Source organism: Protopterus annectens, chromosome 5.part1 (genome assembly GCF_019279795.1).
Source record: "Protopterus annectens isolate FY-2018-M chromosome 5.part1, PAN1.0, whole genome shotgun sequence".
Taxonomy (NCBI): Eukaryota; Metazoa; Chordata; order Ceratodontiformes; family Protopteridae; genus Protopterus; species Protopterus annectens.
The window spans coordinates 705,601,140-705,627,980 of NC_056736.1; the positions used below are offsets into that span (position 1 = coordinate 705,601,140).

The 26,841-nt window shown below is 42.8% G+C and overlaps 1 protein-coding gene across 9 annotated transcripts in view; it reads left to right on the forward strand.

The window, feature by feature from the left end:
• Positions 1 to 26,841, forward strand: part of SUPT20H (SPT20 homolog, SAGA complex component) — a 991,190-nt gene that overhangs the window by 538,685 nt on the left and 425,664 nt on the right. For all 9 annotated transcript variants that reach the window (XM_044073324.1, XM_044073326.1, XM_044073328.1 and 6 more), the window contains one exon: positions 2,233 to 2,389. In XM_044073324.1, the coding sequence (XP_043929259.1) occupies positions 2,233 to 2,389 (157 nt within the window). The remainder of the gene's footprint in view (positions 1 to 2,232; positions 2,390 to 26,841) is intronic.

Genomic DNA, 26,841 nt, shown 5'->3' on the forward strand with positions numbered 1-26,841 from the left:
TAACTCCTATTTTTCTGTTATTTTCTTAATATTGGTTGTATCCTTATTGTAATAAGTAATATAGGGCTTCAAAAAGCCTGTGCTTGTTTCTATACTCTCCATGGATCCCCCAGAATTATTATTGCTAAATGTTATATCTATGTTTTTCTTTCTGCCTATTATTACCTCCTCCATTATCTTATCAAGAAGTTTCTCCAGGTACTTTCTTTCTAGAAACATATATTTCGTATTGATACACTCTCATTTAAAAGCATCACCAGAGGTCTTTCTAGAAACTTGTCTATTGTCATTTTATAATGTCCATCTTCTCTGTATATGGATGGGCACTTGTGTAATATAAATAGGACTTTGAAAATGTGTTTTTCCTGTAAATTGTGGATTTAAAATGTTATGATTCTTTTATACTATATATAGTAGCATCTAAATAATTCATTTTATCTCCATCAGTATTGTAAGTAAATTAAAAAAAATCAGTAGACTTAAGTAGTGAATAAACTGTTTCGTTTTTTGTCCCATCTCAAAAATGCATATATTGTACATATATCTCTTGTAAAGAGTCCAATAATTTCTATAAGGGGAATTAAAAATCATTTTTTTTCTCCCACATTTGCAAGACTATATTGGCATAGCTGGGGGGATAATGGGCTCCCATTGCTGTGCCACTAGTCTGTTTGAAAAATTCCCCTTCGAAGTGAATGGAATTATCTAACACAATCCCTATCAATTCCAGTAAAACACTGAAATCTTTAAAGTTAAAAATTCCTTTTTCCACCGTAGTTTCTTCAAGCCATTGAAGCCCTATGTTTTGAGGGATAACTGAAAACAAATCTACGATATCTGTCATATGAAGTATCATATCTTATTATATTTTTGTTCAACTGCTTTTAAAAAATCCCAAGAGTCTTTTAAGAATCCTTCTTGTTCTATATTTTTTAATTTTACATCTATATATTTAGCTTTGGGGTGTATTTTAGATCTGTTCCCTGCCACGATGGGCCTAAGTGGGGGGGTCCACATTTTTATGTGTTTTGGTGAATCCAGATATATTTGGAATGATAGGCTTGTCCATTTTTAAATATTAAAAAGTTTCTACATCAGTTAATTCTTCCAATAATAAGTAATTCAGAATGTGATCTATTTTGGAATATGCTATAGAGATTTTGTTCTTTGAAACTCTACTATATTTTGTTTCATCCCCTAATAAGTCCGTTATCTTTCCTACATACATAATTTGATCTATTACCATTTCTCCCCCTTTGTCCGGTCTCTTAACTCTGATGTTTGCATTTTTGCTTAACTTTTCAACAGTTACAAGAAAGCTAAGAACAGTATAAGGTTTTGTAGTCAAGGCCATGGAAAGTGAAAAATCAGAGTAATTTTGCTTGCTTCTCTTCTGTATCTGCTGACCATCAAGTAAGGGTAAATTAATTGGCCTCTCCTTTTGTTGTTTTATTGGCAGTTTTAGATATGAGTTTAGGATTATATTTGAATAATTGTTCATCAACCAATTGTAGCAAGAAACCAAAGTAACAAATCTGGAAATTTTCATTGTTTTGATATTGTGATTATTACTTCATAGTTTGTGCCTTTGGGATATGCTGTGCACGTTGCGGTTTGTATTTAGGATTAGGGGTGCAAAACTGTGAGCTGATAATGAGCTTCTTCCCAAAGTCATTGGGTTTGATTCCTTCATTCTCCACTTGAGGACTGTGCAACTTTGAGCAGGTGAAAACAAGATGGTGTTCTGGGGTTAACCCCAAGAGAGAGAGATCTGTGCCTAGTAGACTTAGCTAATTAGTAAACTAATAACACAGACATACATTTTTTTAAAAAAAATTTTATTATGCATTTTTGCTGTATGCTTAGAGGACAGTCTTTGTCTTGGGGCTGGCTACCAAGCTTAAATAAATAAGTAAATTAAGAGAGAAAAATGAGACATATGGGCTTGCTGTCAAGCCCTTGTATTTCCATCTCATAACCTAACGCTCAGTAACATTAGAAGCTAGGAGTGAGAATGACAGGCCACTGCTCTGTATAAGGAATCTGTAACGGGGTATTGCAGTTGCTTATTAGTTTGGTAAATAGGTACATCTAAATGCTTCTTGTTTCAGTATGATATCTGTATTTGTGGGGTTAAGTTAGGCTCTGGCAGTGTGTAGAAACACAAGGTTTCCTGAGTAGTGTACTGTTGAACAAATCTCTAATTTTCCACTGGTGTTGTTTTCTTATCAGATGCTTGAAGAGATACTCAAGGCTGTCTTTAACCAGGCATCAGGAGTTGGTACACTATCCTACCCCGCCACAGTTCAGACTGTTTGACTACCTCCAAAAACGTAAAGAAAGGCGAGCTGCACAGCAGTTTGACCTTAAAATTTCTAGAGCTGGAAGCGTAAGTGCATTCTTCAAGTTATCGTCTTTTTATGCTTCGCTAAGGAAAATGTAATTTTTTCTCACCTTTTTTTGTCTGTTGAATAACTGCTTGCACAATCGTTTAGGATGTACGAACAGATCTGCCTAGCTGACTCTGTACCATCATGTAGCTGTCAGTTGATGTGTCCAGTAGTAATTGCACCAGTGACTTCACTGATGCTGTATAATGTGTGAAAGTTACGTCCGAGGTGGACATCTGATCATTTGACCTGTCTTGCAGAGCTATTGAACTCCTTGTGGCTGAACAAACCACTCCTGTGCCACAGACTTCCCTAGGACATAAAGATGTGGACTTCCCTAGGACATAAAGATGTGAAGGGGAGGGGTGGCTTGACATAAAGATGTAAAGGGGAGGGGTGCCTGCTCTGTCATTCAGTGCTTGTTTTACTACTTTTCATAGGAAGTTTATCATTGGGTATCATCCAGGTGAACCCTAGAGCTGTAATAAGTACTCCGAATTGGGATTCTTTTTTTACATCCTTTATAAAGTTATTGAATTGTTCTTTTATATGAACTTCTGAAGATCTGTATTTTACTGCGATTTGGGGATGTTTCTAAGGCTAATGATTCTGAAAAAGGTCACCAAAATGTGTGCCTGTGGCCAACAGATCCCACTGAAGGATGTTCACCTTGAAATTCATAAATGTTTGAGTGTGACCACTTTGCCTCATTTAGTAGAAAGATTACTGTGAAGGATGAGTAATTTAAGTGCTTAAAAACTTCACAAACATTAGACCAATGATAGTTGCCCTGTTTCAGAGGGAGAGTCAGAAGGATCAGGGATGTTTTCTAAATGCCTTCACAAAATGAGTAAGAGCTGATTTGCTAATGTTACCAGAGGCAGTGAGCATGAGGTGTTTCTGACTCCTTTAGTCCTGTGAGGGCCCAAGGGTGTATGTCCAGGAGAGGCACAGATGTGCCCTCCTCATCTCTGATGTCTCTCCTTCCATGGTTCCTCAACTGTCAGTGGTATGCAGGAGTCTCAGTATTGCTAAACATCTTTAGAACTAATTGCTCTATCACAGCAGGATGACATTTTTTGGCTGTTGTTTCCAGAGACCACACCCTGTCAGGATATCGGTACTTTGCTCAGGAGTAACTAGGCACTTGAGAGGAGATTATCTTTTTAAAAATCCCAGGACTGTTAAACAAAGTGAGCTACATGCAGTTGGCCTGGTACGTGGGCATCATTTCTGCCAGTGCCTGTCTGTTTCCCCTGCTGGTTTTAGCTCCTGATACTTTACTGATGGGGTGGGTATGTGGTAGCATGCCAAGGGAGTCATGTTCTCACCTTCCAATTTTCCACGTCTGAGGTGGCATTACTTATCAGGTAGAGAACAGTGTCTGGAGTAATCCTTTGAAATGGATGTTGGACAGGAGGTCTTAGGCTACTTAGTTCAGATATATTCCCCTTCTTGTCTTTGACATGCAACAAAGAAAAATCCTAGTTTTCATCCCACAGTGTCTGGAGTAATCCTTTGAAATGGATGTTGGACAGGAGGTCTTAGGCTACTTAGTTCAGATATATTCCCCTTCTTGTCTTTGACATGCAACAAAGAAAAATCCTAGTTTTCATCCCACCCCATTTGGATCTAGCCTTTAAAAGGAGAAGGCTGGAATGCTTCAGGTGAGGAGCAAAGGAACTGTTAAACTCCTATATGCAATATCGATACTCTATGGATATTGAGGAACCTAAACTGATAGCATTAGTCTGTTTTAGAACTTGATTGTTCATAGATAGGTACTAGGCTATCTGCCCTAGGGCATTTATAAGCCTAGCCAGAATGTGTTAGCTTTCACCTCCCTTTTAGACTAGGTTCCTGAGCCTCTGTCCAGCAGGGTCATAGAAGTCATCCCAGGAGCAAATTTACGATTTCCTATCCATTCATCAAGATTTCTCTTGAAGAGGGTCAGCAAGGGGCTCTGCCTAACATGGACTGAGATTCTATTCCATAGCGTGGGAAGCCTTTGGGATATGAATCTATCCCTCCATCCTGTCCTATTTATTGTTGTGCTAAGGTTTAAATCCCAGGAGCATATAGCTCTAGGATCTGGTTTTCTTGAGGTGGAGCATGTCCAACAATTCCGGGTTAGACATGGCCTTGTATGTCAGGCAAAGATCACCTCTGAGTAGAAGATACACAATTGAGTAGAGCTGGAGTTTCTTTAGATGTTCATCGTGCATACAGCTGCAGTCATTACAGATGGGGTTATCCTGCTGTCAGGCGGGTCCTCGGTCGGCCGAATTCCAAAGTCTAGGTCCGGCGTCGGTTGTCATCGCTTCTTCCCTGACGTCAGTGCGGCAGGGGTACAAAAGAGGCAGCCAACGCCATTTTCTCCAGTCTTTCTTGCCGCGCGGTGCCCGAAGCAGAAGCAGTTCGCAAGTGCCGGTTGGCCAGCTCCTGAGATTTTCGAAAGTATTTCAGCCAAAGTCTTCTTTAAAGCTAAGTACCCCGTTGGGGAAACTTTTCTTGCCTCAGACCGATGTCAGACGAAGTTAATAATTGCATTTCATGTGGGAAGCAAATACCGCATAAGGATTTCCACTCTTTCTGTATACCTTGCTTAGGCCCAGACCACGACGTCTCGGCCTGCCGTTTTTGTGCTAGATTCAACAAGCGCACTATTAAGCGCCGGGCGGAGTTCGCCCTTCATTATTTTGGCAAAAAATTTAATTATATCATATCGTCGGATACTCCGACTCCAGTTTTGAGCAAAAGACGCAAAGATAAGGACCATCATCCGAGGTCCGCACCGACTACTGAGACCACGCTTAGGCTGACTACCGGCCCCTGAGTACCGATGAAACTACATTACCGGTGACTTCAGTACCCGAGGTCGCAGGCTTCTCGGACCCCATTCCTACTGCAAATACCGATGTCACTCTTGGCGGGGAAACTCAGAATTTAGACAGGCCTGCCATTTCTGAAGGCGTCTTCAGGCCTTCCTCCTTCTCTATTAAATATTTCACTAAATCTAAAGCAGCCATGAAAACCAAAAAACAGGGTCCTCAGACCTCATCTCAAGGCCCCATGCCTAAAAAGCAGATGCTTAAAATGGCTGAGGATTTGATTACTCTTATCAGGGGTTCTCATCCCCCCTCTGACAAAAGACCCAGATTAGAGGAAGACTACCCTTCCTCAGATCAAGTTTCTATTACCTCAGAACACTCTGAGGACCAGGATTACGCCTATTCCCCTTTCGAAGACTCTGATGCTGAGGAGTCTATTCCCTCGGTCTCCCCCCCCTGAGGACTACTCTTTTGGGGAAACCCTGCATACATTGAGGGAACACTTTCACTGGGAAGGCCAAGATTACTCAGATTCCAAGAAAAAGCTCTGGGAATTTCTACTGCTCCCCCAGCATAGGCCCTTGGCTATCCCTCCTGTTTTAGATATTTTGGGTGATGTGTACACAGAAGCCAGCCTTAATCCAGATTCTTTACCTCCAGCTCCTGTTAAACCAGACAGGTACTACCGGGTTCCTGATTCTCACCAGTTCCTATATAAAAGCCATACTGCTGACCCAGAAACTATTTCACAGGGTCCCAAGGGAATTAAGGCCTCTACTGCTAAAAACCCATTACCTTCAGAGAGAGATTCCAGATCTTTAGAAAGGTGGGGTAAAAAGGTGTATACCTCGGCCACTTTAACCATGAGGGCATTAAACTGTCAATTCCATATGTTAAAGTATCAACAGTTTGTTATCTCAGTTGAAAAGCAAAATGACACAACCAGAACAACCAGATTTGAAAGAGTTGCAGGATTTGTTGCATGGTGCAGAGCAAGTGGGTAAACATACCTTGCAGTGTGGTTTTGATGCTTTAGAGGCCTCATGTAGAGCTGCTGATACGGGGTCTGTTATACGTAGACATGCTTGGCTCAAAGAGCAAACCTTACCAGATCATGTCAAAGCAAAATTATTAGATGCACCACTTCAGAAAGATGTATTGTTTGGTGTTAAAGCTGAGGAGGTACTAAAGAAAATAGAGGAAAAAGCGAAATCAATGCAAACAGTGAAAGATTTCCTGCAGGTACAGCCTCCACGTTTCAGCAGAAACTGGCCTTCAAAAAATTGGTCCTTTCCAGCCACGGACAGACCTCAAAGGGGCAGATACAGACGCCCAAGGGGTAGAGGGCAACCTCAAGGATCTTACAGAGCAAGACAGTGGCAAGCACCAACCCCGAGAGGTGGAGAAGATAGATCACAGTCATTTAGAAAACAGACACAATGACTTCCCCCTATACCTGCCAAGCAAAGCTTTAATGGCAGCACCTTTGGGCGGAAAACTGGCATTATTCTCAAAAATTGGCATATTGTTACAAAAGAGAAATGGATTCTGGACATTATAGACAGAGGCTACAGGTTCCACTTTCACACCCTTCCAAAAATGAGAGGCATGCCAAACCTGCCACAAAATCAAAGGGCAGAGGCACAAAGACAAATTTCCGCTCTCATGGACATGAAAGCGATTCAAGAGGTACCTGCAAAAGAACAAGGTTAAGGTTTTTATTCCAGACTATTCCTGGTACCAAGGAAAAACAAAGATTGGAGACCTATCTTAGACCTATCCATCCTAAACACATATCTACAGGTGCCACATTACAGCAGCTTCTTCCTGTGCTGGGCAAGGAGTCTTGGCTGGTAACACTGGACCTCAAGGAGGCATACCTGCATGTCCCCATCAGACAAGATTGCAGAAGATACCGATACAGATTTCTTGCAGGTTCAACCCATTACCAATTCTCTGCATTGCCCTTTGGCTTATCTACTGCGCCCAGAGTGTTTACGAAATGCCTGGCATCAGTAATCTCCTTCTGCAGACTACAAGGAATACAAATCTATCCATATCTGGACGACTGCCTGATCCAAGCGGACAGCAAGGACATACTATTGCAGCATCTGGCGTTTGTAATAAAACTGTTAAACTTCCTGGGATACACAGTCAACAAAAAGAAATCAAAACTAATACCCTCTTAACAAATAATTTTCCTGGGTGCCAGCCTGAATACAACCACCCAGATGGCCTACCTCACGCCAGACAAACAAGGACAACTGTCTCAATACTTCAGCAAAATGGCAACTTTCACCAGGCTAACTGCAAGGAAAGTCCTGCAGGCTCTGGGATTCATGGCATCTTGCATCCTACTAATCCCATGTGCAAAGCTGCATATGAGGAAACTTCAATGGTACCTAAAAAACTTATGGTCTCAACACAGGCACAGCTTGGAAACAATTGTACCACTCATTCCATGCCTTCTAAAGGAATTTTTGTGGTGGGCTCAAGCATGCCAAAGAAACACAGGTCTCCCTTTCTGTGTACCTCAAGCAACTCAAATAATCGCAACAGATGCCTCAGACTGCGCCTGGGGAGCACACATGGCAGATCAGTGCATTCAGGGAAAATGGTCCCAAAAAGAGAAGCACCTACACATCAACCAAAAGGAGATGCTAGCCGTGCAAAATTCTCTTATGACCTTCAAAGACCTACTGCATCCAGGCCAGCTATTGATAAGGACAGACAACACCACAGTGATGTGGTACATAAACAAACAGGGGGGAACTCATTCATACCCCCTGTGCAGGCAAGCCATGACCCTGTGGAACACAGCACTGGAATTGCAAATTCAACTACAGGCACAATTCCTGCCAGGGAAGGAAAACACACTGGCAGACAACCTAAGCAGAAATATGACAGATCCACACGAATGGAAGTTGCATCCTCAAGTTTTCACAAAGATAACTCGGGCATGGGGACAACCAGACATAGAGCTATTTGCTACCCACAGAAATTACCAGTTGAAAAAATTTTGTTCAAGGACCTATCATCCACAGGCCTGGAAAGTGGATGCACTCTCTTTCAATTGGACAACATTGACAGTTTATGCCTTCCCGCCTCTTCCTCTACTGACCAAAGTTCTATTAAAAGCCAGAGCAGAGAGGTCGCAAATGATTCTCATTGCTCCAGACTGGCCAAGACAACACTGGTATCTGCTCCTGAAGAGCCTGACACACTCCCCACCATGGATCCTACCTCTAGTCCCTCTTCTGTTGTCCCAGCACAACTACAAAACCCTTCACAGCCAGCTCAAAACCCTAAATCTAGCTGCATGGAGAATTCCTTAATTTCCCAACAGACTCTCCTCTCCAAGGAGGTGCAGGATGTCATCTTGGAGGCCAGAAGACCTTCTACTAGAAAAGCCTACTCCGCCAAATGGAAACAATTTTGTGCCTGGAATCAAGAAAAGGGCCAGAATCCTTGGGTAATAAATATACCTCAGATTTTACAGTACCTAGCTGAGATGTTAAATAGTGGACTTTCCTTCTCCTCCATCAAGATCCACGCTTCAGCCATTTCTGCACAGTACAACACAGATCCTCCTTTATTCTCACATCCTCTCTTAAGGCAGTTCCTCAGAGGGGCAAAAAATGTAAACCTCCCAAGGAAACCACCAGTCCCTGCTTGGGACCTCAACTTTGTATTGGAAAAGCTGACCCTTCCCCCCCTTTGAGCCAGCTTCTTCAACAGAACTACAATACTTGTCATGGAAAACAGCTTTTCTTCGGGCTATCACCTCAGCACGCAGGGTTTCGGAGCTACAGGCCCTCATGGGTGTGCAACCATTCATCATCTTCCATCAGGACAGAGTTTCCTTACGAACCAACCCTACCTTTATGCCAAAGGTAGTATCCAGTGTAGCTTTGAATCAGACTATCCACTTACCTACCTTTTATCCAAATCCACAAAACAAAGGGAAAAGACTACTACATTCCTTGGACATTCACAGACAACTTCGTTATTATTTGGACAGGACAAAGCCATTCAGGAAATCCGAGCAACTTTTTGTGTCCTATGCTACAGGTGCTCAAGGAAAGGCCATTTCCAAACAGACAATTTCAAAATGGATAGCCCACTGCATACGCTTTTGTTACTCATTTCATGGAAAAACTGTGCCTGCATGCATCAGATCCCACTCCACCAGGGCCACACCTACCTCTGCAGCTTTCCTCAGGGGGGTCCCTACCAAAGACATTTTGGAAGCAGCCTCTTGGAGTTCAGTGCACACTTTCTCCAAGCACTATCACCTTCCACTATACTCTAAATCTAGAGCGGGTTTTGCCACAGCAGTCTTGCAGGGCATTATCGCTCCTCCTAGTTCCACTTAGTGCCTACCACCCTTACTTAGCTTTGGGATTCTTCCCATCTGTAATGACTGCAGCTGTATGCACGATGAACATAGTACAGTTTTGTACCTACCATAAATGTAGATGTTCGAGTGCTCATACAGCTGCAGTCCAGGTTACCCCCCCCCCTCCATCCCCTCTAAGAACAGGCCTTATGACAAACACCTTACCATACAACCTATTTGGGGTATTCTTTTATGGTGTATTTGCTTGCAACTACTGTTTTTTGATTTTTTCTATATTGCATGTTTGCATAACATTATGTTTTGCCTTCCTTCTGGGGGCACCTGACATCTGGGGCAAGAAAAACTGAAGAAAATGGCGTCGGCTGCCTCTTTTGTACCCCTGCCGCACTGACATCAGGGAAGAAGCGACGACAACCGACACCGGACCTAGACTTTGGAATTCGGCCGACCGAGGACCCGCCTGACGGCAGGATAACCCCATCTGTAATGACTGCAGCTGTATGAGCACTCGAACATCTACATTTATGGTAGGTACAAAACTGTACTTTGAGCTGCATGTGGCATCTGTTTGAGACCCACGATCCTCTTGGTGAGGTATTTTTGAGGTCTCTCCAGCTGTTGCAGGTGTCTGGTAAGGTACATCCCAAATGGGGCATTGTACTCAATTATGGGCCTGATGAGCGATGAGTAGAGGGGCACAATGACCTCTCTTGATTTAGATGTGAACCGTTTCGTGATTAGGTGGGCTATATAGAAGGTTTTTCTAACCACTTTGGCAATGTGATTGTCAAAGGAGAGGTTACTATCTACTTGTGTCCCCAGATCCCTGATTACTTCTTCGTAATTTGTGGATTGCCTCCTATATGGTAGTTTGCAGGCACTTTATTTTTCCCAAAGGGGATGACTATGCATTTTTTTGCATTTAGCTTGAGGCCATGGTTCCGACACCAGGTATCAGTCTCCGTAAGGCCCTTCTGGAGGATGCTTGTGTCAGCCAGAGAGTCGATTATGGCTCCCAGTTTGCAATCATCTGAGAACTTGGTCAGCCACAGTCCTCCCGTGTTTGTCTGTACCTCAGAGAAGTATATACCGAAAAAGAGGGGTCCCAGGACTGATCCCTGTGGGATGCCACTTGTAACTGGTTTAGAGTCGGACATGGCACCCGCGACTCTGACCGTGTGAGTTCTATCCCTGAGCCAGTTTGCAACCCATCTTGTGACATATGGGTTGATATTTAAGCTGGTAATCTTATTTATGATACCAGAGTGGGGTATTGTGTCGAAGACCTTTGCGAGGTCTAGGTAGGCTGTGTGGACTACCATTCCCTCATCTAAGGCTTTGGTAACTGTTTCGAAGAAGCCAACTAGGTTTAAGAGGCAAGATCTGCCCTTATCAAAGCCAAATTGGGTGGGGTCCAGTGTTTGGAAGCTCCCAATGTCTTTGTTTATGAGATCCATGATGATGCGCTCCATAGCCTTGCAGACAAGGGTAGTCAGGCTTATAGGGCGATAGTTCCTGGGATCCATTGTGGCGCCACCTTTGTGGAGCAGGATCACTGTTGCTGTACGCCATTCTTTGGGTACATAACCTGTGGTAAGGCTGAGTTGGAACAGTGAATTCATGTGAGGGTTTAGTTTGTTTTGGAGCTTGTGTAAGACGCAGCCCGGGATACCATCTGGTCCCATTGATGCTGTGTTTTTTACTTTGGAGAGGGCTGCTTTCACCTGTGTGTTTGTGATGTCTGGGGGACTGCATTTTTCTGGGGTAGACACAGGCCATTTTTGGGGGAAGGGGGGGGGGTGAAGTTTGAACTGAACCTGTCTGCCAGGATGTTGGCAATGTCTGTGGGTTCAGTGTATTTTGTGCCATTTTGCACCAGCTCAGAGCAGATCTGAGAGCTGCCACCCAGATTTTTGACGTAGCTAAAGAACGCCTTGTGATTATCTTTAGAGTCTTTTGCAATTTTTCTTTCGAAGCTGGCCTTTGATGATTTTATGAGGGATCGAAGTTTCTTGCTAGTACTGATGAAGGATGCCTTCCCTTTTTGGGATTTTGCCTTGTCATGTAATAGTTTCCTCCTTCTGTTGTATAGCTTATTTATGGCCGAGGTCCACCAGCCTGGTCTCCTGTTCTTGGAGGAGTGAGTCTTGGTTTTACTTGGGATGGCACGATCCATGCAGTCCTGTAGGTGCTCATAGAGTGCATTTGTAAAGGATTCTGCGGTTTGGGTAGCATTTTCCATTAGCCCAGGGGCTTTGAAACTTTCCACCTCGGTCTTGAGAAGTGTGAAGTTTGCTTTTGAGAAATTTTTCACAGTGGTTTCCTTGGTTAGGGGTGGGGTCGGGATGTGGATGTCCATTGTGATAAGTTTATGGTCTGATCTTACCAACAAGGGATTTACTTCTGGTGTGGAACATTGAGCCCCCATGTTGGTGATGACCAAGTCCAATATGTTGTCCCCTCTTGTGGGAGTGGTGACCAGTTGTTCCATGGCATTTGAGTTTATAAACTCCAGGAAACGTTGGGCAAAAGAGTTGGGACTTGAGTAGTTTTTCCAGTCAATGTTTGGGTAGTTTAAATCCCCCAATGTCATGGTGTTTGGTGAGACCTTCATATTCTCCAATGTTCTCAGGAATGCCGAGTGGGAATCCTGAGGTAAGGTGGGTAATCTGTAGCAGGCTATGAACTGAAAAGCAGTTTTACCTACTGTTAATTGTACATGGATGGCCTCCACTGCCTCGTGCAGTGCCACTAACCTGGAGGTGTGGGTATCCTTGATGAAAATGGATACTCCCCCGCCTTTAGTATTCCGGTCCAAGTTCTGGGGCCGAAAGGAATGGTATGAATTGAATCCTGATAGTGCTGGGGTGCTCTCTGGAGCCTTGAACCCAGGTTTCTGTTACTGCACAGATACCGGTTTTCTCCATACTGAGCCTCGAGTGCATGCATCTTGAGGTTTAGACTTCTGGCATTGAGTAGCATTACCCTTAGTTTTTTGTTTCTGGTATTGTCTATGAAGGTGGGTTTGTCTTTTGAGCCTTGCCTAAAAAAAGGCACTATGGGGGTGGCAAGAGCCTTAGTATTCGAAAGCCTAAGGGTGACAGGTGCAAGCTGTCCCTGGCGAAGCAACATGGCTTGTCTAGCATGTCATCCCAGGCTGACAGACACTGGATCCCCTTTGAATGACACCAATAGCTTAGCCAATTGTTAAAATTGATAATTTTGTCTTTATACTGCAGCATCATTCTTGGTGAGGGCAATATGCTACTCAGGGTCATACCAGCCTGGGCTACATGATCAGAGAGCTCCTCTGTCCCTTCATGTAGTCCAGGGAGGTACGTCTCAGGTCATTCACACCAACATGGACAATGACAGAGTCATATTTGTACCTGCTGTGGAGTGACCTGAGTGCCTGTGTTATGTGACGGATCCTGGCTCCCGACAGGCAGCTTACAGTGACCCTGTCTTTGTTCAGTCTGGTGAGTGGGACGTCATTGTGACTGACAGTAGAGTCTCCAATTACTAGTGTATTAGGTGTGTTATTTAGCCTTAGGGGCTGCGACTGTGTGGCACACTGACTTCGTGAAGTATGTGATACGTGTAAGTTGTTGTGGGGTAGCAGTTGCTTGGATGTCTGCTTTGGAGGTCTCTGCTGCTTTGGAAGATTTTTATTTAGAGTGAGAGCCTCCGAGTATGTTTTTGTGAGTTTGTGCCTTGTTTGCTGATGCGTTTGGTCTATGTGAGACTGGTTGTGTGGTGCGAGTGGTTTCCTTCTCCTCCTGACTGTGCCAGTCTTAGGTTGAGAGAGCTTGGCCTCCAGTTTGGCTGTATAGTTGCATCTCTCACAGATATTTGAGTTTGTTGGAAGAAGGAGAGGGTTGTCTGTGTACATAAGGCAATTGAAACATTGCCTCAAGATTCCCAGATTCACCAGCTGGACTGGAGAGTATACCTGAAACTGAGCTTTGGACATGCCTGGATAGTTTAAAGAACTGGTTTATTGACTGACCGGAATGGACGAATAGGGAACCTTGTACCTCTGGATAGTATTAAGGGGTGTAGTGCTAAAGTTTGTTAGTGCTTACTGAGAAATTTGAGCAAGTGCTGGGCTGTAGAATGAAGGTTGAGTACTTACTTTGAGAGTTTGACTAGTTCTAAGGGAAAATTTGAAGAGCACACTTTGTGGAGCCGGGAATTGTTAAAAACTGCTTAAATGGCACTGCGCGATGTGCAAAATCACGCAAAACGCGCTAAAGCGGGTTTTAAGGCAGGGAGTTTGAAAGAGCTAGGAAATGGCCCAAAACGGCCAATAAGCTACTAGTTACTGGGCTGAGACCACTCCACCAGGGACAGATAGGCTGCTCAGAGCTCCCCACTCTCACTGGGGAATAAAGAAGCTTCCTCCTATCCAAGTAAGGATATGGGCAACACAATAACTATGACACAGCCTAGAATTCAGCAATACCTGAAAACTGGACTATTCTAGTTCAGAAAAGGCGGGAAACAAGGATTTTTTTTTTTTTTTCACTTATACAGCAGAAACTAGGCACAGGGATACAGTAAATGGTTTAGATCGGCTAGCACACTTGAGTGTGTAGCCTACAACAATTAAACAAGGCAAAAACAACTTTTAAAGTGCAAAACACAAACAAATGCAGACAAATGCAGAAAAACAAACTTTGCAGAACTCCGATAGTTAGAAAACACGCCTTTCGGCGAGACTAAACAGTCGCTGGTAGGAAAGCAGAAAAAAAATACTTATCTGTTGAAGTCTCTCTTTCACTCACTGCTGCTTGTAGAACTCTGCAGGACACCACAGGGAGCTATGCTGAGTCTGTTACCAGGGGCACCCAGAAATCCAGACTGGTTCAGTAAGATGGAAGACAAATTTAAGTATAAAAATTCAGTGACCCAACAGAGATTTCACTGTATATTACCAGGTCTCTAAACTGGTTCCATCTAATAACACATTGTCGGGTGACAGATGTATGTTTGATAGATATGATATAAAAAGTAGGAAAATGTATGTCTTTTCTCCTTTAAATATTAAGGCTGTAAACTACCAAATCCATATGCTTCAGTACAGAGAAGGTATTATAGTCCGTAATGTTTTCTTGAACTGAAGTATATGGGAAGATGGATATTTCCTGACTCTACTTTCAGGCTGCTACCTTTCATAGCTTATTGTAAGTTAAAGTTAGTAAGTAACAAAAATGTGGCTACAGTGTCATAGAGGCATATGTCTGGTTGATTGCCTTGGGCTCAGTTGTTAGATGTTAGCTTGGCTGTAAAGATTCATCACTTGTCCAAGTACCTCAAAGGCAACACTTAAATGTTCTCCAGACAAAGTAGTAATGTTAGGCCCACCCTCAGAATGAGGTAAGACAAAGCCTTTCTAACAGTGGAACAGCTTTTGAATTTCCCCAGTACCAAGGTGCAGTAGGAACTTTGCAGCCAGGCTGTAGTCTTTAATTTTGTGCCCCTCTGTAACCCATTTAACCAAAATACAGTTGTCAGAAGGGGCCAGAGGAGAAGTTGTAGCGGCTGAAGCAGATATTTAGGCAGTTGTTGGGGTGATGGCTTCCCCTCCCCATCCATCCAAGAGGGTGCCTTGCCATTTCTAGTCTACCAACCCCCCCTCCATTTAGGAGGAGTGTTGTATCAATTTAAAGTCCAGTGCTTCAGACTGACAGTCATGTGGCTGATGGAAGTCTCAGACACAGGTTAAAGGGTCATATTCAAATGTATCCCATTATTCATGGGGATACATCTCACTGGCCCTAAAAGTTTCCCAACATAGGACAAGACATCAATAGTCTGTATAAGAGATGAATCCTAGAGACCTGTTTTTGACCTTTCCAGACTTAACAGGTTTTGTTTGTGTAAAAATTTGGAGTATTCCTTCACAATCCCCATGGGCATGATGCATGTATGTGTGTTTAAATATCCTTGTCTAAGAGTACAAAACAGTGGCATATTTTAGTTGTTGTAGAAAACATCCAGTTCACCTACTTAGCCTTTGGGCTGTCCACTACTCCCATGGTATTTATGAAATACTTTTTTTTTTGCTCACCTCAGGATGAAATGCATTCTCATCTACTTTTTACCTAGTTGATCTCCTGAAACTTGGTTAGAGTTAGGCAGAGCTAAACCAGGCTTTGGACCATATCTTTCACTTCTGGCCAATCTGGATATCCTTGCACTACCAGAATTTGAGTGTCTCTCCTTGTACAGTTTTCTTGGTGCCATCTTCAACACCAGGAAGATGGATACTATTTCTTCTGAAGAATAAATACTAATCTGATGTCATTTTCATTCATTACTCAACGAATGGGTCTCTGATCCAACCCTCAGATCTGTCTCAACCACTTATCTAGGTTCTAAGATCTTTTGAGATCCTCCCTTTAACTGTAATGCCCCCCCCCCCTCCGACCACTGCATTACCCCAGATCTCATTTACCACTTGGGATTGCATTCTCTCGAGCTCTGTATCTAGTTGTTCTTGAGAATAGTGAGTAAAAACCCCAGAGTTTAATTTTCTTCCTTGCGTATAATTTTTATAGTATCTTCTTTTTAACCTGCTAGGCTGGCTTTTGTTACCATTCTATGTTCTGCTTTTACCATTGTTGGTATTTTCTATTTCTTTCCTTTTCCTTTCTTTGCCTTTTCTATAAGGTATTCTTAGTGTTACCATTGTTGGTATAACTTTTTAAAAATAAATAAATGAAATGGTGTTGTTGAAAACTTATCTTTAATTTTGTGTTTGTACTTGCCAGTTGGTCTGAGTTCTCAACTATGACAGACAAGCCTACTGGATTTAAAAAAGACACCTCCTGTGGGCACAAGATACCTAACTCTAATGCCAAAAAAAAGTGCGTCTACTGCTTTGGTCCTTCCCACCTTGAGACTGCGTGTAGCATTTGTTCTGGTTTTAATGCCAGAGCAGTTAGTGATCATTGAAATAAGCTGGTGCTTAAAGGCCTTTTACCTGCTTCTGCACTGCCTTCTCCTGTTTCTGCATCAGGGGCTCATAACCCCCTCAAAAATCTGTCTTTGGAGCCCAGAGAGCATAGGAAGCACTCTGCTCATACAGTTTCCCAAATCCGATCCGACGTTAGAGCAGCCAGCTAAAGTTTCCAAGCATTTTGATCCAAAACCATTTGATCCAAAGACTGATGCTTCCAAGTCTCCTTGGCTCTGAAGCCCCAGCTTCTGTCCAGAGCTGGTATCCCCTAGGCTAAGATCTCCTTTTCTACAGGAGACTCCAAGAATATCTTCTCGACCTCCCCCGCGTCCTCTTCAGTCGGGTCCTCCTGAAGTCTCTCTGAAGGAGAAGTAGATAGGATGATGAGAAAATTCCTCAGAACACAGATGTAAATGGAGGTCTTACCATCTCCGGCTCCCTTTGGATCCATGAGCCTTATACCTCCATCGCATACAGTCATTACTCTTTACTGAATCCGACCCTCTGTTTTCGAGCCCTTGAATCCAAGATCTCCAAGAGTCAAACAGACAGATCCAAAGATGTTTTCATCTTCACCTCCAACTACTTCCCTTATCTGTTTGGATCTAACTCCCCTTGACCAGGATGCATGTCAGAGTTGTAGCATTGGATCCAAGGTAATGACTTTGACTGTGAAGCTTTTAGAGCCATTTCTTCCCTTCGGGGCCTCAGCACTGGACAGGTTGTATCTGATTCATCTCTTGGAGCGAATGGTCGAGGAGGCTCCTAGTTCATCTGATCTGGGAGTCTTTGCTCTGTTCAGATTGTCCTCTGCCTCTCCTGGTTCCTTTGCTTTCGAGGTGGTGGAGAGGGTATTCTCTCAACTAAGAGAAGTCTGTACTCTTACGTTTTTCAATCACGTTCCTGTTCCTTCGATCCTTTGTCTGAGTTTTCTCATTCTGTGCCAGAGGGACAGCCAGCCTGTAAGTGGTTCCAGACAGTTCCAGTGAGGGAACTCCTTGCCTCTTTAGATACCTCTCCAGAACACCCTTCTGAAGACCTCTCTCAAAAGAGGTTGTGCAAACATGCCTGGATGCGCTTGTGTGACTGTGTGGCCCTTTAAAGTGTCATTCACAATTGCTTCATTTGATGGAAATTCCCTGTTTGGGCCCACTGTTAGTCACTTTCTTGCACTGAGCAAGATGGAAAGACCTTATCTGCCATGAGAATCCATTTTTCTACCCTGCAGAGTCCTTTTTCTAGGAATCTATGCAGTGGTAAGAAAATGTGATTCCAGGACTATCAAGGGCCTTTTCAAGAATCACATGAAGATTTCTCCTCCAGAGGCAGAGGGGGAAATATAACAGTGGTAGACACCACCCACATGGCATTCCTTCTCGGAAGGATTTTTCAGTGCTTCTGAAGGACTGCCCGAAAAGATTAGTGGGTGGGTGCCAAGTACCATGCCCAGAAAATATTTCATTCCCTTTATATATATATATATATATATATATATATATATATATATATATATATATATATATATATATATATAAAATCAGTAAAGAACTCCAAGTTCTGGATGGTCATGGTTCAGTCCATTCTGCTTGTGCTACAGGCGGATGACTAGATATATTGTGGAGATCTTCAGGACGCATACTATCACATCAAAATGAGCAGGCACTCTCGAAGATTCCTATGCTTCTAGCTGGATGATGGTCATGATCACATCAGATCCCTGCCCTTCAGTCTCACCAGGGTGTTTGCCAAATGTATGGCAGTGGTAGCAGCTCATCTAAGACTGCATGACGACTGGCTCCTCATCACACCAACCAGGCATCTCCTAGTAAAAGCCAGGGTTTACTTACTCGGATGACCTTAGTCCCTGGGGATCACAATCAATCTGTCAAAGTCCCACCTTCAACCACTTCAAGTCTTGAAGTTTATTGGGGCTCGTGTAGATGCAGTCAGTTGTCCCGCTGTTACCACAAAACAGAATTCTTTCCTTGAGACTGTATGTCAGACGGGTTCTTTTCTCACACCCTCTCCCTCAGCAAAACTGGTTCTCAAAGCCCTAGGTTCGATGGCTGCAGCGATTACCTTGATACCTACTGCTTGTCTTCACATGCGAATCCTGCAGTGGAATCTGGCAGTACAGTGGTCCATTCTTCAACAGCGTTTACAACATGATATAAACCTATCTCCAGTCTGCAAGGACTCCCTGCTGTTGTGGATTCAATCTGATTAGATTTGCTGAGGATGTCCCTTTGTACTTCTTCCCCCAAACATCATGTTGACTACAGATGCATCCCAACTGGGGTGAGTTTGGGGCATTTCTTGGGACGCACTATTTAAGCAAGGCACATGTTCCCCAGAAGAGACCAAATTGGATGTAAATGTCTTAGCGATGAGAGCCGTCCTTTTAGCATTGCAGGCCTTTCAGAACTCTCTTCCTATAGGGAACACTTGCTATCCAAACAATCTATCAGTAGTCTGGTACATCAGCAAGCAAGGGGAAACTAGGTCTTACTCTGTTGAGAAGCAATGAGAGTTTGGTAATGGGCAGTCTGCTGCAGCCTATTTGTTATAGCGATGCACATACTGGGGAAATCCAGTGTACTAGCAGACAAGCTTAGCAGAACTATTCTGATGCATCACAAGTGGTCTCTGATTCAGTCAGTGGCAAACATGATCTTTCACAAATGGGGTCAGCCTTGCTGTGATCTAGTTGCCTTTACCTTCAACAACAAGGGCAACAGGTTCTTTGCCGTAATTCCCCCTCAGGGACAGTCACCAGGAGATGTCCACGTTTGGCCCTCCGGTCTTGTTTAAGCTTATCCTTCTTCCTCTAATCCCCAAATTCCTTCAGAAAGCACTCCAGGTGAAGAACAAGGTAATACTCATTGCCCCCTTTTAGCCTCTGCAAGTGAGGTTCTCCTTCTTATGATCTCATCTACTTTTTCCTCCTTGGACACTTGAACCCAGTCCAGATCTCCTTTCACATCTGTCAGGGATGACTCATCCAGACATTGCAGGCCTCAGGTTGACCACATGGTTTATCCAGTTTCAGTGATGGCTAGATATTTCAGGCTTTCCTGTCCAGTTCACCACATTTTAATTTCATGTCAGAAGCCCTCTACAAGAAAGATTTATAAAAGTAAATGGAAAAGGTTTTCCTTTTGGGCTCAGCAGAGAGTTGGATCCTTTCACTGCTCCAAGCCTGCTGTTTTAGATTTTCTTGTGTTTATTTTTCAAGGTGGGGTGAGTTTCTCTACCATCAAATTTTAGCTAATAGCCATCTGTACTTTCCACATTGGAGGTAATGCTTTTCCTTTAGCTTTATCCAAGTTATGCAAGCTATTTCTTAAAGGCACTTTTTTACTTAGAACCCCGATAAAGGATCCTGTTCCACCATGGGATCTTACCATCATATTACAAAGATCCTGTTACTCCATGGGATCTTACCATCATATTGCAAAGATCATGTTCCACCATGGGATCTTACCATCATATTGCAAAGATCCTGTTCCACCATGGGATCTTACCATCATATTGCAAAGATCCTGTTCCACCATGGGATCTTACCATCATATTGCAAAGTTTAGTGCAGTCATCCTTTGAACCCTCAGCTAAAGCAGATCTCAAAATTCTTTCTTGGAAAACAGTTTTTCTTGTGGCTATAACTTCTGCAAGGCAAGTCTCTGAACTCCAAGCACTCTTTAAAACAGCCTTATCTAATTTTCCATAAAGACAGAGTTACCTTACGCACTAATCCTACCTTTTTGCCCAAAGTTGCCTGATAAACGACTCTCAACCAGGTCATCAACCTGCCTGTTTTCTTTCCTAAATTTGACAATAAAGGAGAATACATGCTTCACCTATTAGATATACTTAGGCAACTTCATTTCTGTCATAGAACTAACGAAATTAGGAAAAATGGCCAGTTATTTCCTTTGCTAAGAACAAGTTGGAAAAAACATTTCAAAAACTACAATACACAAATGGATAACAGATTGCATCTCTCATGTTTACTCCTTGAGAGGGTTAACCTTGCCTAGACAACCAGAAGCACATTCAGCTAGGTCAGTGGCTACGTCAGCTGCTTTTTGGGCCAGAACTTCTGTTGATGACATTTATGCAGCTGCCATATGGTCCAGTGCTCATACTTTTATTGCTCATTACAAGTTGGATGTCATCTTTAGAAACGGTGCCACATTTGGTTCTTCGGTTCTCCAGAACATCCTTCTATGAGGGCAACTCAAGGTTACTGTAGCTGGGGACTCTGTTCCATTAACTGAGGAACAAATGAAAATGACAATGTCAGATATAACGGTTATGTACTCCCCATAACTATGCATCTGTGTTTTCCATTTTCATTCTTCCTCAACTTCTCCCCACCTTCCCCCTATGATGAAGTTTTTTGTTAGGAGCCGCAGTTCTTGTTTGAGTCCCTGTTCTGTTACTATTTCACCTTTTCTGCAGTACTGTGATAATGTTCTTCATTTCTAAGATGCTATAGTAGCACCAATCTCAATCTGAGGTAATGCAGTGGTCAGGGGCATTATGAGGAGCTCCAGAGTTGGATCCTAGAATCTAGAGAAGCGGCTGACTCTGATCCGAGACTCGTTAGTTGAGGAAGAATGAAAATGGTTAGTACATATGCATAGCTATGGTGAGTATGTAAGTTTCATTTTCTCCTGCAAGAGAAGATCACGGTTCTCAGTTTTTTGTTCATCCAAGGAACTGACATCATGAACCATCCTGAAAGCTCTGTGTTACATATCCACCACTATTCTTGTGGTCCCATTGACTAGGCTGCTAGTAAGGAAAAATTGTGTGGTACCCGAGTAAGCTTTGGTGTCAACATTTCCATTTTGTGGAAAAAGTGATTTTGCCTTCCATCCATTAAGAGCGAATTTAGGGGTTGGGCCAGTGAAGTAATCATAAAGGAAGTCTGATTCTGACTTTGACACATCCATCTTATGTTTGGGAAAGGACACAGGGTAATTTGCAAATTTAGCGGTCATAGTGCAACAGAGAAAGGCACGCCATCCTCAAGGCGGTATTAGCTATAATGCATGCTTTTCAGATCTTTGAACTGGTCCTTAGGCTCTGTGTCTTTGGGTGATAACACTCAGCAGTGTGGGGAAGGATTCAGAAACAACACTGCAGTTACATGTACATCAACAGATAAGAGATCACAAAGTGTTACTCCCTGAGCAGGCTAAGCTGTGTGGCCCGGGATGTTGCATCAAAGCAAAACGTTGATCTCCAGGTCTGTTTCGTGCTTTGAGTGCAGAATTCCCTTGAATGTCATCAGAGTAGATTTTCCTCCAGTCTTCATGAGCGGAAGTTGAACCTGCATACTTTCTATATACTCCTTTTCCTTTGGGGTACCCAGAGAGAGACATGTTTACTTCCTGATGGAGTCACCATGTCCAGAATTTCTTCTCCAGATGCCTTTGGAAGAGAGCCATATTGGTGGATGCAGTCTCAGTTCCTTAGAAGACTGGCTTTTGTTATGCCTTCCCTCCTTTATTCTTGTTTCCCAGAATACTGCAGAAGGCAATGTAAGACAAAGGGCTCCTTGTTGAGATTCAAAGTATGGAAATGCATACACCTGTTACTGCTTTATCCTTACGCCTACTAGTTTTGTATAAACTACTTTCAGCATCACCACACCTATAAGAAACTCAAAACCTTTGAAACTTTTTAAGGCTTCAACACCATCAAACCTCCCAGAGTGATTTTCACAAGATCTTATTTGCCAGTTAGAGCTTGCATTTCAAGAGACAGACACAGGCTATTTATAATTTTTAGTGATAATGCTTCAATTTTTTTGCAGCTTTTTTCCTCTTCTATCCTTCTGTCTCAGTGTTCACAATTTGGAGTGGTTTAAATTCAGATCCTTCCAGTTATTTCTGTCACATTTAGAGTTTTCTGTATTCTTGTTCTGCTGTGTAGGTTAGAGCCACCATTTTGTCCAAGTCTTGTGATATGTTTTTGCCTTTGCTGGTGCCCCTCACTGTTTGTGTCTGTCTTTGCTTTTGTTACTATAGTCACTTTTTTATACAGATTGGATAAGTAGGATAAACCAGATGAGCATTAGAGTAGACTTTGGGAATTGTCAGAAGTGCAGGCATAAAAATCCCTGCTCAATATAATGACATTCTCTGGAAGTCTGTAGGAATGGAAGTTTGGAAGTTGAGAGGCAAGAAAGTGATAATGATCTTGAAGATTTTGTTCAATAGTATTTTTAAAAGAAGGGGAAGCACCAGCATTTTGGAAGAAAGCTGTGGTGGCTGTATTACTTAACAGTAAAGACCTGTCAGACCTAGCTTCAGATGGGCCCATTTCAGTTTTAAAACCATGATTAGAAAGCATTTGTAACAACCAAAACAATGGCAAAGGTGTTGCTAAAATTGATAGATCAGTGTGGTTTTGTTGAGAGGAGGCAAAAGTTGATCACATTAATAGAACACTAACATTCCAAATGGAAGCAGAGTGTAAAAAATACTACTGTTAGTGGGTCTTGGTGCAAAGAAAGCAATTGACAAGAGTTAGCTGGGATTTTAAATAGTGAAATGGAAGCATTTGCATTCTCTGATGCATTAATAAGGTTAATTAGGAGGCTATACGAAGGTTCAGAGGCAAGAATTAACGTAAAAAGGTTGCTGTCTGCTAAGTTGTGTGTGAACAAAGGAACCAGGCATGGGTTTCCTCTTTCCACTTTATTTGCTTTATATTTAAAGCAACTGGTAAAGAATGCAAGGAATCCAGAAATTCAAGGATGTAATTGATATTGTAATAAAAAAGCTGGCTTTATCTACAAGTGATGATATTTTGTTCAATTTTGATGATGTGGAATGTTTTGAGATGGTTTGAAGTCTTACAGGGTATACAATTAGTGAAGTTACAGCAAAGGCTACAGCCTTAAATTATGTACCCACTCATGAACTGGTTTAGCAATACCTATATTTAGGGGGGCACAATCAGATGAAGCATTTAAGAGTGTGGATTAAAAAGGAGATTTTGGAGTCTTTATTACTGCAAGCTGGGATACAAAAAATAGAGGAGGACTGGAACTTGGTGATGAAAACTGGCAAAGGAGCAAATAACTAGAGAGGGAAAGGTAATAGGATTGTGACAGAGTCAAGAAAAAGTTTGGACTGCAGGTTAGATACAGTCTTCCATGCCATAGATTATCAGAGTATAGGCAAAGAAAAAAGGGATAAGGGAGTTGTAAGTGAAAGACGTGCAGTGGTGGAGTTTTCTGTCAAGTCTAGAACAGAAACCTGCTGTTTTAAAGAGGGCTAATTAGTAGGGGCTACAGAATGTTGCATGATAACTCTACAGTCAGTCAGAGGAGGAGGTCAGAAAAGACTGGGAAGAGAGGCTGGAAAGCAATTTACAAGGGAACAATAGGAGGAAGAACAATTGGATCACCTAGGCTCCCTAGTGTGCAACAAAGCCCATAAGGTTTAGGATTTTTGCTTGGAATTGTTTGCATAGGTATTTTTGTACCCCAAACAGACTTCAAAAAGTTGTTTTTTTTTCAGGTAGATGGCAAATGTTGAAGGTGTGATGAAGAAGAAAGAGTTAACTGGAAGCATGATTTTTTGAAGCGTAATGAGTTGGCAGATTTAAAAAAATTCTGTGCAGAGTACTCTGTCCGAAATATTGGGAGCATATAACATCTGGTTATTGTAAGTTGAGCATGTAGTTTTAAGTTTAATGAGTTTGCCACAGTGATCTACTTAATCATGAAGTTCACAGCTGTTCAGTTGGAATGTAGCACCTGTGAGGTTGGACCACATCTACTGGGGTCTGTATGCGTTATTTATTGACAACCCCCCCCCCCCAACATGACATAGACAGTTTTTTTTCTCACCTTCAATGACATCTAGAGGATTACAAGATTACTACTACCAGTTAGTCTGATGTTCATCGTGTTTCACTGTTGCAGTCATTACAATTGGTTTATCCTGCTGGCAGGCTACCCACAGTTGGCCTGAGTTCCAAAGTCTAGGTCCGGCGTCGGTTGCTGTCGCCTCCTCCCTGACGTCAGTGCGCCAGGGGTATAAAAGATGCAGCCAACGCCATTTTCTTCAGTCTTTCTTGCCGCATGGTGCCCGAAGCAAAAGCAGTTCGCAAGTGCCGGTCAGCCGACTCCTGAGTTTTTCAAATTCTAATTTCAGATTCGAAGTCTTCATTAAAGCTAAGTACCCCGTTGGGGAAACTTTTTTCTTGCCCCAGACCGATGTCAGAAAAAGTTAATAACTGTATTTCTTGTGGGAAGCAAATACCTCATAAGGATTTGCATTCTTACTGTATTCCTTGCCTAGGCCCTGACCATAACATTGCTAGTTGTCGGTTTTGTGCTAGATTTAACCAACACACTATTAAGCGTCGGTACGATTTTGCATTCCATTACTTTGGCAGAAGATTTAGTTATATAATGCCATCGGATCAGCCGACTACCGGAGTTTACAAAAAACAAAAAGAAAGACAGGCATCCGAGATCCAAAACCAATGACGAGGCTTCTTCTAGGCCTGTCACCGGTTCTCAGTGAGGCTCTTTCGCAGCCCCTGACGCCCGCTACCTCAGAGCCACAGGCCGCTTCCGACTCCCACGTGGAGCTGACAAGGCCTCTGGAAACTCAAGGTATTGGACACTTGGAAACTATTTCCTCAGATGGGTCCAGAGCGGCTGAGTAGGCATCTGCTTTAGAGGGTGTTTTCAGGCCTACACAGTTATATGTGAAACCTACTTCAGCTACAAAGGCTGACTAAAGCAGCTCTAAAGACAAAGAAACAAGTACAGCATTCACCTGGACAGGCCTCCATGCCTAAAAAACAGATGCTTAAAATGGCCAAAGACCTTATTACTTTGATCAGGGGTTCCCAACCACCTCATGATAAGAGACCTAGGCAAGAGTTAGAATATGAATCTTCAGACCAGGTTTCCATTTCCTCTGATTCCTCCTCTGAACAGGATTACTCTATTCTTCCCTATGAGGATTCTGATGCTGAAGAATCTATCCCTTCAGCCTCTCCTCCAGAGGGTATTCTTTTGGGGAGACACTGCATACTATGAGGGAGCATTTCCACTGGGAGAGCCAAGATTACTCAGAATCCAAGAAAAGGCTCAGAGACTTCCTTTTATTGCCCCAGCACATGCCCCTTGCTATCCCGCCTGTTTTAGATATTGTAGATGATGTATTTTCAGAGTCCAGTCTTTCTCCAGACTCTCTACCACCAGCCCCTGTTAAGCCAGACAGATATTATAGGGTTCCTGATTCACACAGATTTCTCTCTTAAGAACCCTGCAGCTGACCCAGAAGCCATCTCTCAGGGTCTCAAAGGGGTCAATGCTTCTTCTGCAAAAAACCCTATCCCCTCTGATAGGGATTCTAGGGCCCTAGACAGATGGGGAAAAAAAAGATTTATACCTCTGCTACCTTGGCTGTGAGAGCATTAAATTGCCAATTTCATATGCTTAAATATCAGCAATATCTGATGTCTTTTTTTAAACAGAAAATGTCAGCAAATACAGAATGTGCAGACAATAAAGAAATGCAGGATTTATTGCATGCAGCTGAGCAAGTTGGAAAACATACTTTGCAATGTGGTTTTGATTCTCTTGAGGCCTCGTGCAGGGCCGCTGTTACAGGTTCTGTCATTGGGAGGTATTCTTGGTTAAAAGAATAAAATCTGCCTGATCATGTTAAAGCAAAACTATTAGACGCTCCTTTACAGCATGATACTTTGTTTGGTGCTAAAGCAGAAGAGGTGTTGAAGAAAATGGAGGACAAAGCTAAATCTGTGCAAAAGTCAATGATTTCTTGCAGGTACATCCTCCCAGATTTAGCAGGAACTGGCCTACAAAGAATTGGTCCTTTCCAATGTCAGATAGACCACAAAGGGGCAGATACAGATGCCCCAGAGGCAGATCACAGCCCCAAGGCTCATACAGGCCTAAACAATGGGGTGCTTCAACGTCCAAGAGCGGAGAGAAAAAATCACAGCCATACAGGAAACAAGTCTTAATGACTTTCCACTTCCAGCACCAAGCACTTATCTTTTGGCAGCCCCTTTGGGGGGAAAACTAGCACTTTTTTCACAAAATTGGCACATGATCACCCAGGACAAATGGGTTCTAAATATAGTTTCACAAGGCTACAGGTTCCACTTTCACACCCTGCCAAGGCTAAACGGTATGCCAGACCTGCCACGCAATCAATGGGCAGAGGCACAAAAACAAGTTTCATCCCTCATGGATATGAGGGCCATTCAACAAGTACCAGAGCAAGAGCA